At 37.1% G+C, this 13,676-nt stretch overlaps 1 protein-coding gene across 2 annotated transcripts; it reads right to left on the reverse strand.

The window, feature by feature from the left end:
- Window positions 1-1,963: 1,963 nt before the first annotated feature.
- LOC131424704 (endogenous retrovirus group K member 19 Env polyprotein-like) lies at window positions 1,964-8,046 on the reverse strand. 2 transcript variants are annotated; one of them, XM_058583811.1, is made up of 2 exons: window positions 7,935-8,046; window positions 1,964-5,055 (listed from the first exon to the last, which is right to left on the reverse strand). In XM_058583811.1, the coding sequence occupies exon 2, from the start codon at window positions 5,008-5,010 to the stop codon at window positions 4,060-4,062; it is 951 nt and encodes a 316-aa protein (XP_058439794.1). In that variant the 5' UTR covers window positions 5,011-5,055; window positions 7,935-8,046; the 3' UTR covers window positions 1,964-4,059. The 2 variants fall into 2 exon arrangements, with proteins under 2 accessions (XP_058439794.1, XP_058439795.1); XM_058583812.1 differs by lacking the exon at window positions 7,935-8,046 and having other exon boundaries at window positions 1,964-3,233; window positions 4,771-6,411.
- Between the last annotated feature and the right edge of the window lie 5,630 nt (window positions 8,047-13,676).

The raw sequence follows: 13,676 nt of genomic DNA on the forward strand, positions 1-13,676 counted from the left end.
AGCATTTTCTTATATACTTTTACCACAGCACAGACTCCATGCATCATTTTCAACTATTTAATTCTAATATAGTATTCCAATTTAAACTGCACAAGAATTTTGACTAAATTTTAAATCATGAGAGCATATCATTGTCACTAATAAGAAAATAAAAACATTTATCTTCACAAGATAGTATTTTGAGTCATAATTAAATTTTAAAATAGAAAGTTGATCTTATTAAAAGATATAGATACAGTAAAACATTTTTTGAATGAGAAACTATGTTTTGAATTAGGAGAAAATTTTTCATATCTAATGCTTTTATGTATAGATTTTTCTCTGTTAAATTTAATGTTTGATGTGCCCATTATACTGAAATATTCTCCTTTTAAAGGTACTGTTGCAGGTATTAGATCTTGACTTAAATTTTAAGTTTTCTATTTACAAACTTTATACAAGTTAATCATATTAATGTCATTTAAAAATTAAAACCAATTACCCACATGTACAATGTTCAAGTGTGCATAGTATTTAGACAAATAAACATAAAACTATTGTTTCTAAGTTTAAAGTGTATCTTTTTTATGCATTTTATTCACTAATAAAGGAGTTTTTAATTAAAGCAAAAATTTTTCCTCAGTTATTGTGTTATTTAAAACAGAAGTAATATTCTGAGCTATTCCACAGTAAAGAATTACAAATCAAGGGCTGGGATTGTAGCTCAGTGGTAGAGTGCTTGCCTAGCACATATGAGGCACTGGGTTTGATCTCAGCATCACATAAAAATAAAATAAAGGTATTGGGTCCATCTGCAACTAAAAAAATACTTTAAAAAAAGAATTACAAAATCAAAGAAATAGATGCTTTGCTGAAAAATTTTTTTCCCAGAGTCTATAAAGCATTAATGTGTTTTTAAATTTTATTACTTTCAGGGAATTTGTTTTTGTTTTTGTTTTAAAAGCAATAAGTAATTGTTTAAGCATCATATTTGCTAGACTTGATATTTGCTTTGAATATAAGGTTCAAAATTTCCTTTTATTTTGTAAAATTTTCCATAATACTTAATTTTTGGATGTTTAGATATTTTTCTTCAGTAAAGCACAAGCTTTTCTGATGGTTCCTGATCCATTTTAAATAGTTGGACATCAGTGGCATGGTAACCATTTTCTGGGCAGCCTTTTTAGCTTAGCTGTCTTGCAGTACAGTTATAGCTTCATCGACCTTAGCACAGAGAGACTCTGAAGACTCTAGCATATTAAAGAAGCTGTGAATTATTAATCTCTAACAACATGCTGGGAAACTTAACAGCTACAACAAGGTGCCTGGCTTGAATAAGAGGAAACAGCCATACACCCAACATTTGTGGTTTTTTGCTCTTCAAGAAAGGCAGTTGCCAACATGGAAGCAGCCAGATCCCTGACCTTGTACATGGACTGCAGACTGTTGCATGGTAATTCATGGCTGTGCATTAAGATGTTACTAAGGATTGTGAACTTCCACAGCTTATTTATACTATGGAATGATCCAAGTAGTAGTAAATGCAGCATCAGCAACTGCAAGATATGGACCCATTGTCTCTGTCAAAGATTCAGAACAAGCTGTGTTGACATGGTTTGTGGAGCCTGTGAATAAGCTGATCTCATAGAATTAACCCATATTGTCCCACCATCCCAAATATGTAACACCATTAAAAAATTATATTGAGCAATAAATATACCACATATTGTAACTTTGAAATAATTATTATTTTTAGTGTTTTATTCCTTTGAGAAAATAGGGGAATTATTAGAGCATTTAAAAATATTTTTAAATTATGAAAATGGCATAAATTTTGCTGCAAGTTACTTCTAAATGCTTGAGTGAATAAAATATTACACACATAACTGATATATAAGAAATGCATACAGAAAAGTTTTTTCTAGAATTGGATTGTCTTTTATTTTGAGGAATGCACTGTATTTCAAATCATAAATGGTGAAAAATAGCTGTCCTATAAAAAGGACACAGGAACAATGTGTATTGCATGGTAATGTTCAAAGCCTGGATATTCCATGCTGAAGAAATAATGCTTACCTGCCCTCATTCTCTGTACATGGAACTTCATCTTTGCCCCTCTCTACCCTGCCTTGAGTTCAAAGATCTTTAAAGACCATGTCAGCAAGTCTGTTTTCCCGCTGGTTTCCTATTGAACTTGCCCAGGGGAAGACAGTGACAGAAATGAGATGAGAAGTCAGGCTTATTCTCCAAGATCCTTATGTCACTGGTTACAAACTGGCTGAGGTAGAATCCCTACCCCTAGCCACCACTTCTGCTGCTTCAACACTCACTGTTTTTGCTAGGAGCTGATAATAAGATGGGTAATAACTGCCACCTTCTGTTGGTAATCCTTGGTTGTTTCACCATATCTGGTAGTTCTCATAACCCTTTCATTCTTTTGTAAATAGTTCCTTCTTTACATTCCCTTCAAATATCCTTTTTGTATGTTATTTCTCTGCTGAGGGCCTAATTAGCATTTTGCCCTTGACAAAGAGTGTCATAGTAAGCCAGATATATAAGAAAACAATGTGCCTAATGCTGTAATAAAGATAAACCAAAAGTGCAATGGATGCAGAGATGGATCTTTCTAGTTGTCTACTCAAAATCCAGTTTCCTTTTCTTCTTTGGAAGTGAGGTAGTTCTATGAATGCTCGAAGTGGTGGAGAACCCACAATTACACTGTTTTGTTTCCAACAATGGTCATGTTGGTTTCATTAAAGAGGTTCTTGGCATAAAAGTTAGCTAGTGAGATCAAAATAAACACACAGACTCAATTACCTTTTTCTATGACCAGGTCTGAGACGGCTCTCCCTCTGGCTCACACCTCGAACCACCCGGTAGGGCAGCAGGGATTACTCAGGGCTAGCAGGAGAGAGAGAGAGAGCATGCCAGGGAGTGGCCTTTTATTGGGGAACAAGAAATTCAGGGGAGAATTCCATCCAATGAAGGTTGAGGGGGGCAGCACTCCAAGGTCAGGGTCAATGATTGGCCCCAGGGTCAGTGGTCAGTCACACCCCCACACGGACAGGCTCTCGCACCAGGAGAGGGTCGGGAAAGCTCCGACACAGTTTAGCCAGAGCGTCTCACACCCAATCCGGGAGTTGCCCAATCACGTGTGAGAATGGCTCCCCACATATTCCCCCTTTTTTTCTTAAAAATGAGGCGGTGGTTCACTCTTTGGAGTTTCTGTATTCTTGTTCCGAAGACTCACCATCCTATAATTACAACACAAAAGAGAATTAACAGCAAAGAGAACAATCCAATAATGTACCAGGCCGAGTGTTTAAGAATATTTCCAGGGTTAAATCCATTTAACTCCTTTAATATTTGATTAGCCAAAGAAGAAGAATCTGAAAAATCAGCTTTATTATTTTGAATGTCTTGGATATGGTGATGAAGTTCCAGAATATCCAAGCTATTATTACTATTTTGCCAAATACCTAACAAATGGTTTTTAACCTTCTCCCAATCCCAGAGAGAAGCATTGTACTTGGCAGCTGTAACACACACATATTTATAATTTGCATGGCATTTAAGCCTTTCTTTAAATTTTAAAGCTGAAAGTTCATTACCTATGTCTATAACAGTCGCCTCTAAGGCGTTTAATTTAGTCTCAATCCTTTCATCAATATTTACTTGATTACACAGAGCCTTGGAAGTATTTTGAGCTAAATTATTAAGAAATTTTGCATGCTGAATATTTTGAGACAATGTCAGAGATGCAGAGACAGTGGAGGCAATAAAAGAGACTAGCGCCAAAACACCAACAATCATAATTCCAATAGCACGTTTGGGTCTTGCTAGCTGGGCATGAATTTGCTGCAAGACTTGTAAACCAGTATCAGCATACCATGGCTCTGAAATATTAGCAGGTAATAAAACAAAAGAGGGCTGATGAAGTATCAGCACTCCTTTCCCTCCATTATACCTAGTAATACAATTGGTTAGGTTACATTTGTTACAAGTAACAATATATCTGTCATCTATCCATTTAACTTTTACATTTCCAATAATTAAAACATAAGGAGTTTGGACACAGGCTCATAAGCCATAACAAGATCCCTCCTTACAGTTCTTGCCAACAAACTTTGGTAAAGGCTTGTTTGTAAAATGTAAGTATTCTGAGGCAGCAATTAAGCGCCGAACATCCTTTTGAATACCACCCTCACTATAAGTCAAAATATTACTAACAAATCCTGCAGGTGTCATAGCAGAATTTTTTCGTAATTGTCTTTTATCAATTTTTGGAGACCAGTCTAAAATATACCCACTATCTTTAGACACCTTGTGTTGTACAGGAAAAGTATTTACACAATCCATCCATCTAGGAAAGGTGCCAATCTCAATTGTAGAACTATTTGGACAGTGGGGTATCCATGGAGGTTTTGCAGAAATGACTGGCTTGTTATGGGAAAGTCCCATCTTAATTATTGATCTAGTATAAGGTTTTAAGTCTCCATAAATAGAATTATTTGTCAGTCTAGGTCTATCAATCACTGTCTTTTCCTCGAATGATACTTTCAGACAGCCAGCATGTTTATTGTGGGACCAACACAAAGGTAATTGGGCACTGTAGCCAGAATAATTAAATCTAGTCACATGATTGGGAGTAATATGAGTATCTGTAAATCCTCCCATCATGAATGAGTCATTACTAAATACTGGAATAGATTCTCCAGTCCACACAGCTGGGTGTACCAGGGGTGGATCTGGGAAATATGTCCAGTAAGTGTCTACTTGATCCCCCTTTACCTGACAGCCCAACAGGGCAATTACTGTTGCTACCATCATCACTGGGGTCCTGTTCTCTCCTAGGAGTCGAAGTATTCGGGAAGCCTGTGTTGTTAGTTTCTTTACATCTTCCCATGAAATCAGCTTTTCGGCTGGGTCAATCTGGTTTTTCTTCATCTTTTTCCGATATCTCTTCCTTTTGGATGGGGGCTCCTCCGGGTCAATCTTCAGTCGTTTGAATCTCGGTTCTATCTCTTCCATGTCTGATCGCGCATTCAGGAACCCAGATAGGACAAAAAGCACTTTCTGGAAAGATAAAAGCATGACCTCTGCCCCACATAAGCACTGGATCTGGGCCTTTCCATTGACCAGTCTGTAAATCTTTCCACAAAACTCTGCCTAAAGGGCCTGTTACTGAGGGAGACATTTGCCTCTCAGCAGCAGTGTGACCTTCTGCGTCACAGTTTAAAAAATTTAAAATGAACAAAGCATGATTGAGGCTATTTTGGGGAGTCATAACCCTATTCCCCCCTTTTAATTTTTGTAATTGGAGCTTAATAGATAAATGAGCTCGTTCCACAATGGCTTGACCTTGGGGGTTATAAGGAATTCCTGTTTTATGATTAATTTTAAACTCTTGGCAAAATTGTTGAAAAGAAGAGCTTACATAAGCTGGAGCATTATCTGTTTTAATCTGCATAGGGCACCCTAACACAGAAAAAGCTGTTAGGCAATGAGAAATTACATGTTGAGTATTTTCCTTAGTACGTGCTGTGGCAAAAATAAATCTTGAATAAGTGTCCACTATGACATGCACATAACATTGCTTACCAAATTGAGGAATATGAGTTACATCCATTTGCCATATTTGATTTGGTTTTAATCCACAGGGATTTACCCCTGTTGGTGGAGATGGAGTGTGAATAACACACTTAGGACATTGGCTTACAATTTGACGAGCTTGTTCTCTGGTAATATTAAATTTTTTACGTAAGCTAGAAGCATTTTAATGATGCAAGGAATGGGAAGCTAGTGCACAGTCATATGAAGACATCTGTTGACAAAAAGCTACTAATTTATCAATTTTGTCATTACCTGAAACAAAGGGTCCTGGAAGATTAGTATGAGCTTGTATGTGTCCTATGAAACATGGGTATTTCTGCATTAGCACTGCCTTCTGTAAATTATGAAATAATTCAAATAACTCTTGTGATAAAGTATACCCAATAACTGAAGTTTCAATATTTTTAGTAACTCCGGCTGCATATAAGCTGTCAGAATAAATATTAATAGGCTCATTTGAAAAGTAATTTAAGGCACAAATTAGAGCTTGAAGCTCTGCTCTTTGGGCAGAAGTATAAGAAGTTTGCATTACCTCTGTGTGAACACGACTATAAAAACCTGCTTTACCTGAGCTTGAACCATCAGTGAACTCCGATAAAGCTTCATCTATAGGATGTGCATGTACAATCTTTGGAAAAATAAGTGACGTTAATGATGCAAATTGGATAATCTTATCACGAGGGTAATGGCTATCTATCTGGCCAGGAAAATCAGCAAAAGCTATCTGCCATAAGCTAGAAGTTTGAAAAAGCCAATTAGTCTGTTGAACAGAAAATGGAATAATTATGATATCAGGCTCAGATCCAATTAATTGTAAAATCCTAGTTCTACCTTTAATCACTAACTGAGCTATAAAGTCATGGAAAGGAATTAATGTTTTTTGAGGGGAGTGGGATAAATAAATCCACTCAATAACTCCTAATCTTTTCCATATGGCTCCTGTTGGGGTATGCCCAGTTGGAAATATTAATAAATACACTATTTCTTTAGGATCAACTCTAGTAATCTGTGCATTTTTAATTGCATTTTCAACTCTTTTTAACGCTGTTCTAGCCTCTAAGGTTAGCTGACATGGAGAGGTTGGAGAAGGATTTCCTTGTAATATCTGAAATAAAGGACTTAAATCAGAAGTAGTTAGTTTTAAGGATGGCCTCAGCCAATTAATATCTCTTAAAAGCCTTGAAAATCATTAGGGGTTTGTACAGAAACTGTTTGTTCCACTCTGGTAAAATAAAGATGGCGGCCCCCATGGTTGGCGCGATGACGTCACATTGCACAACCATCACCTACTTCCTCATTCTCGGCCCCGGGGGAGGGCCGAATGGAAGTTTGTGTTCCGGCCAGGCGGAAATGATGACAAGAAGGTGGGCTCATCCGCACCATCTTGATCTGCCACGTGGGGTTGAGTCCTGCAATATCTATTATCAACAGTACATGGAGCCCTGAACTTAAAATTGCGCATGCGACATTCGCGCGCAAAATGGTTATTTCTCCCACAAACATAGCACCTCCCGCGGGGCTTTCATACTAATTCTTGCGGCCTTAGTGTTTCCTTTAGTGCCGCAGCTAGGGCTACTGTCTGCAAATGAGTAGAGTCTATCTCAGAACACAAGCGGATAAACTCAGAAACTGTCCCTTTTTTACGGTGCGGCCTAAGAACGTCTTGACAATATTTATTCGCATTTTCAAATGCCAATTTCTTAACAATAAATTCGCACACCCCCGGGTCCCCGATAGACCTGTTTGTAGTATGATACAATCAGGCTACGAAATCTGAGTACGGCTCACTCGCACCCTGCCTGATTTTGGTAAGAACTAAATTGGATTGGTCTTTAGAGACTATTTGCTTCCAGGCACATTTAGCACAATCAGTTATTTGATCATATACTACAAATTCATAATTTAACTGTCTTTCTAAATCGGCAAATTCACCCGTTCCTAAAAACATTTCTACTGGAGTCTGTAAATTTTGTCTTCTATTCTTTTCTGCCTGTTCAGTACAAAAATCAGTCCAATAAGAACGCCAGAGTAAGAAATCTCCTCCACTCAAACAAGATCTGGCTAACGAAATCCAATCACTAGGTGGGAGGGGCTGCGAGCAGATATTATCTATTAGACTCTGTACAAAAGGCGTATTCAGACCATAGGTCTCGCATGCACTTTTTAGTTCCTTAATGGTTTTAAATGGGATTACAGCATGAACTCTAACTCTCTGATCTTGCTCATTAATCTGTTCAAAAACTGGAAAAAGTTGAAAACCGCTAATATCTTCCCCGGCTTCCTGTGCTTTCTTAATACCTCGCTGGAACGGGGTAAGAAAAGTCATTGTTAATTCAGAGTACCTGTTAAATTTTGTCCTTTTAGCAGGTAATGGCCGAATTCTAATAGCCTGGGCAGGCGGTGTTAAACGCAGCCTGTTAAAATTTCTCTGTAAGTCCTGAATTTCAACGTGTGATTCTTCTCCCTCAGACTGCGACTCGTGGGTAGAATCTGCGCTGTCACCATTTTGAAATTGGGCTTCTAAGCCACATGGTGGAGAAGAACTCTGTGCCTCTCTAAGAATCTCTTCCGGATTTTCCCCGTCTATCTCTTCTGAAGGACTTTCTAGGACTGCGGAGGTTTCTTCTCTATGATCTTCTTCTCTACAATCTCCCTGTAGCCTAATCATGCAAGTTTAAGGTCACATTCCTAACTTTCAGTTTAGCCCCTAGAACCTTTGTTTTTAAACGGCTCAAGGGAAAGGAAATTAACTTAGACTCAGGCAGATTTTCCATTTGAATAGACCTAATAGCTCTCTGAATGCCTTTTAATAGATCTTCAGGGGGCCACGAACTCTGTCCCATATATTCAAAAAGACAAATTTCCAGAGCTGTCCAAGTTTTCTGAATATTTTCTATGCCTCCAGGTAATTCATTAGAAAGACAAACTTTTTGTAACTTCCTTCCTATTTTCTCCCAAGTAAGTAAATTTGGGGACTCTTTCACAAAACCAAGGGCAATATTCACCTACAATCTTTAAGAATTGTAATAACTGAGTTTTCTTTATCTGTTTTCCTTTCTGATTAATTATAGTGTCTAAAATAGTCAGATACATCTCCTTATCCGTAGAAGTTGAATTTCCCGTTTTAATTAATTTAACGTCTCTTTCCTTCAATATCTCCAGGTACTTTTGTGACCCAAAATTGTCACCAATTCCTTTGTCTTTATCTTTATAGCATGCTCCCACTCAATCTAGCTAATCTAGAATGCCCCCTTCGTGGGCGCCAAATTCCACCATGCAACCAGCGCACTGGTTTCATTAAAGAGATTTTTGGCATAAAAGTTAGCTAGTGAGATCAAAATAAACACACAGACTCAATTACCTTTTTCTATGACTAGGTCCGAGACGGCTCTCCCTCTGGCTCACACCTCGAACCACCCGGTAGGGCAGCAGGGATTACTCAGGGCTAGCAGGAGAGAGAGAGAGAGAGCACGCCAGGGAGTGGCCTTTTATTGGGGAACAAGAAATTCAGGGGAAAATTCCATCCAATGAAGGTTGAGGGGGGGGCAACACTCCAAGGTCAGGGTCAGTGATTGGCCCCAGGGTCAGTGGTCAGTCACACCCCCACACGGACAGGCTCTCGCACCAGGAGAGGGTCGGGAGAGCTCCAACACAGTTTAGCCAGAGCGCCTCACACCCAATCCGGGAGTTGCCCAATCACGTGTGAGAATGGCTCCCCACAATACGTGCTGGGGTTGTGGCTCAGTGGTAGAGCACTCCCCTAGCACGTGCAAGGCCCTGAGTTTGATCCTCAGCACCACATAAAAATCAATAAATAAAATAAAGGTATAAAGAAATTTTAAAAAAATTGAATTATAGGCTGCAGACACAGTGGGGAAAACAGACTAAACAAGTGTCCTCTCAAACAAACAACATTGATTGAAAAAACAAGCAAGATATTTGTAATTACAGATTCTATACAAATAATGAAATTCTCCTTGCAAAATGGTTAGATAATAAATGTGTTATTGTTGAAACATACTATAATACAGTGGAACCCATTTAGCAAATATTGGTGATGGAAAAAGAAATAATAGAACCAATGTGCCTCAACCAAAATAATGGGTAACTATAGCAACTCCAGTGTGGTGTGATAAGAACAATTGGTTGGTTTCTAATTATTTCACTTCTATTAGAGGTCAAAAACTGAAATGAGTCTCTATTCACTCAAATAACATGTATTGTAAATGCATGAATTCACAAATTTGTGAAAAAATATAAAAAAGATCTCATAAATGTATTGGATATTAAAAAGACATCTGCTAAACATGCTTTAAAATGATGCAATGAGAACCCATCAGGAGGAAGAAAGCATAACATTCTCTGATCTACCGCCATCAAAGATGATATTAAATTTGACATGAGAAGACTGATTATTTTCAAATTAGAAGACTGACAATGATGTCAAAACGAGACATGTTGTGGGAAATGGCATGTTGTCAAAAATGTAATGCAACCCTTCATTTGAAATGTTTTGTTTCTTTCCACTAAAAACGATTGTTTACCAGGTGATGAAAGTCACTTTTTTGTATATTATGTAATGTATGCCCAATGTCCTATTTACTGGTATAATTTTTGTTCTCACTGATAATGAAGAATATGTTAACTGCAGTTATGATTATGATTCCCAACCTATATAATGGACTTGTGTTGTTGGAATAGTAAAAGAACTGAAGACTTTTGACTTAACACATTAAATGTGGTAGTCTAGGAGTGGCTAGGAGGACTGGGCATATTTTGAAAGGGATCAGATCTGGCACCCTAAGCAGTCTAGGAAGGACTTGATTTTAGTTGTACAATTTGGCTAGCAGGATACTATGCACCCATGTATCTGCCTCAGTCCCCTCAAAACCATGAAAATCCTGATCTTTCTACTCTGTAGTTTGGTCTTTCCCAGAATGTCATGTACACAGTATTATCCAATATATAACATTTTCAGGCCAGCTTCTTTCATTTAGCAATATAATTTAAGGATTTTCCATGTCATTTCTTGGCTTAATAGTTCATGTCTCTTTAGTGCTGGATAGTATTTCATTGCCTAATATACCACGGTTTGTTTATCCTACTGATGGATATCTTGATTATTTGCAAGCTTTGGCAATTATGATTATGCTATGTTTATGCTATAAACATGAAGATTTTTGTGTGGAAATGTTTTCAGCTCTTTTGAGTAAATAGCAAGTGTGGTAACTATGTTTAGTTTTATGAGAAACTGCCAAGTTAGCCTGGCATGCTGGCACACAACTGTAATCCCAGTGGCTCAGAAGGCAGACAGGAGAATCACGAGTTCAAAGCCAGCCTTAGCAATTTACCAAGGCCCTAAGAAACTCAGTGAGACCCTGACTCTAAATAAAATACAAAAAGAGCTGGGGACGTGGCTCAGTGGTTAAGCACCCCTGAGTTTAATCCCTGGTACCAAAAAAAGAAACTGCCAAGCTATCTTCCAAAGTGGCTGTACTCTTTTGACTTCCCACCAGCAGCAAATCAGAGTTCCTAGTGCTCCACAACATTGTCAACCTTTGGGCTTTGAGTTTTGACCATACAGGATAGATATATAATGGTATCTTATTGTCATTTTAATTTGCATTTCCTCAAAATCATGAGGTAATACATCATTTCATATGCTTATTTGCCATTTGTGTATCTTCTTTGGTGAGTGCTATAGTTCAGAGATTGAGTGACCCAAATGCCTGTGTGTTAATTGCATGGTCCCAGGGTGTTGCTGTTAAAAGTTCTTAGGTCACTGAAATCATGCCTGAGAAGGTAATTATGGGAACCTAGCCCTTGCCAGAAGCTCAAAATCATGGGGACATCCTATCTGGGACTGGAACCTCCAGAACTATGAGCTACATAATACTTTTTCTTCATAAGTTAATTGCCACAGGAATTTTGTTATAGTGACACAAATTTGACTAATATAGTGAGGTATTGTTCGGATCTTTTGTTTTTTAATTAGGTTGTTCATGTTCTTATTGTTTAAGAATTCTTTATATATTTTGGATTTATCAGATATATGTTTTACAAAGATTTTCTTGCCATCTATGCCTGGTCTCTTGATAGTGTTTTTAACAAAGCAGAAGTTTTTTAATTTTAATGAAGTCCAACTTATCAAGTTTTTTCTTTCTTGGCTATGCTTTTAGTTTTGTATCTAAAAGGTCATCACCAATGTCAAGGTTACCTAGATTTTCCCTTATATTTTATGTATGAAGTTTTCTTGTTTTGCATGATCTACAGAGGTCTATGATTCATTTTGAGTTAATTTTCATAAGAGGTACAAATAAGCTCTTTGTCTAGACTCATTTATCAATACTTGAATATTTAGCTCTTCAATACTATTAATTGAAAACACTCTGCTTCCTCCACTGAATTGTCATTGCTCCCTTATCAAAAATAAATTTGATGTATTTGTGTGATTCCATTTGTGGACATCCTATTCTGTTCAATTGATCTATTTGTCTTTTATTTTTTTTAAAGCTCAAAGAACTAAAAAAGTAATTATGACAGAAATTTCAGTCTGCTCTAAAAATGCAGAAATTACAAAGGCCTTTTGACCACAGTATGATGAAAAAATAGTCATATGTAACACTGATTAAAATAATATTTGGGTCAGAGAAATTAAAACTGATTTAGATAAAAGAATGATAAGAATTCTATATTTCAAACGTAAGGATAATATCAAAGATGTGCTCACAGAAACATTAATAGTCTTAAAAAGTTTTAGTAATAAACTAAAAAGACAGAAAATACAAATTAAGTTCATAATACTACATCTCTTGATTCTGTTCCATTATATATTTGCATATTCTTTCATGAATATTACTTTCTTGATTAAGTAGCTTTTCAGTAATTCCTTTTTTAGTTAATTTTTTATTTCATTTTTAATGTATTTGTTATTCTAATTTGTTCTATATGACCGCAGAATGCATTACATTTCATATTACACATATAAAACACATCATTCATGTCTTCATACAGGTATTTAGGGTAATGATGTCTATCTCATTCCATTGTCTTTTCTACCCTCATACCCCTCCCTTCTCCTGCCACCCCTTTGCCCTATCTAGAGTTCATCTAATCCCCCCATGCTCCACCTCCCAACCCCATTATGAATCAACATCCTTATATCCAAGAAAACATTTGGCATTTGTTTTTTGGGGATTGGCTAACTTCACTTAGCATTATATTCTCCAACTGCATCCATTTACCTGCAAATGCCATGATTTTAGTCTCTTTTATTGCTGAATACTATTCCATTGTGTATATATACCACATTTTCTTTATCTGTTCATCTACTGAAGGGCATCTAGGTTGATTCCACAGTTTAGCTATTGTGAATTGTGCTGCTATAAACCTTGATGTGGCTGTGTCCCTGTAGTATGGTGTTTTTAAGTCCTTCGGATATAGACCGAGGAGTGAGATATCTGGGTCAAATGGTGGTTCCATTCCCAGTTTTCCAAGGAATCTCCATACTGCTTTCCAGATTGGCTGCACCAATTTGCAGTCCCACCAGTAATGTATGAGTGTGCCCTTCTCCCCACATCCTCACCAACACTTATTGTTGTTTGTCTTCATAATAGTTGCCATTCTGACAAGAGTGAGATGAAATCTTAGAGTAGTTTTGATTTGCATCTCTCTAATTGCTAGATATATTGAACATTTTTTCATATGTTTGTTGATTGTATATCATCTTCTGAAAAGTGTCAGTTCAGTTCCTTGGCCCATTTATTGATTGGGTTATTGCTTTTCAGTAATTCTTCAAGTCAGGTAGCATCATTATTTCACTTTCGTTGTATTGCAATGTTGTATTTGGTTATTTTGGATCTTTTGCCTTTCCACATAATCCTTAGATTATATTTGTCTATATCAACAAAATAATATATGAGGATCCTGATATGTGTGTGTGTGTGTGTGTGTTACTAGGGATTGAATCCAGAGACACTCTATCCCTTTATATATATATCGATCTATCTTATTCATTTTTTATGGGGTGCTGAGGATTGAACCCAGTGCCTCACATGTGCAAGGCAAGTGTTCTACCATTGAGC

This window comes from Marmota monax, unplaced genomic scaffold (assembly GCF_021218885.2).
Source record: "Marmota monax isolate L192 unplaced genomic scaffold, Marmota_monax_Labrador192_F-V1.1 WCK01_AAM20220418_F8-fsc00002, whole genome shotgun sequence".
Taxonomy (NCBI): Eukaryota; Metazoa; Chordata; class Mammalia; order Rodentia; family Sciuridae; genus Marmota; species Marmota monax.

Coding starts and splice junctions, on each gene's coding strand:
- LOC131424704 (XM_058583811.1), bottom strand. CDS start 5,010: ATGGAAGAGATAGAACCGAGATTCAAACGACTGAAGATTGACCCGGAG.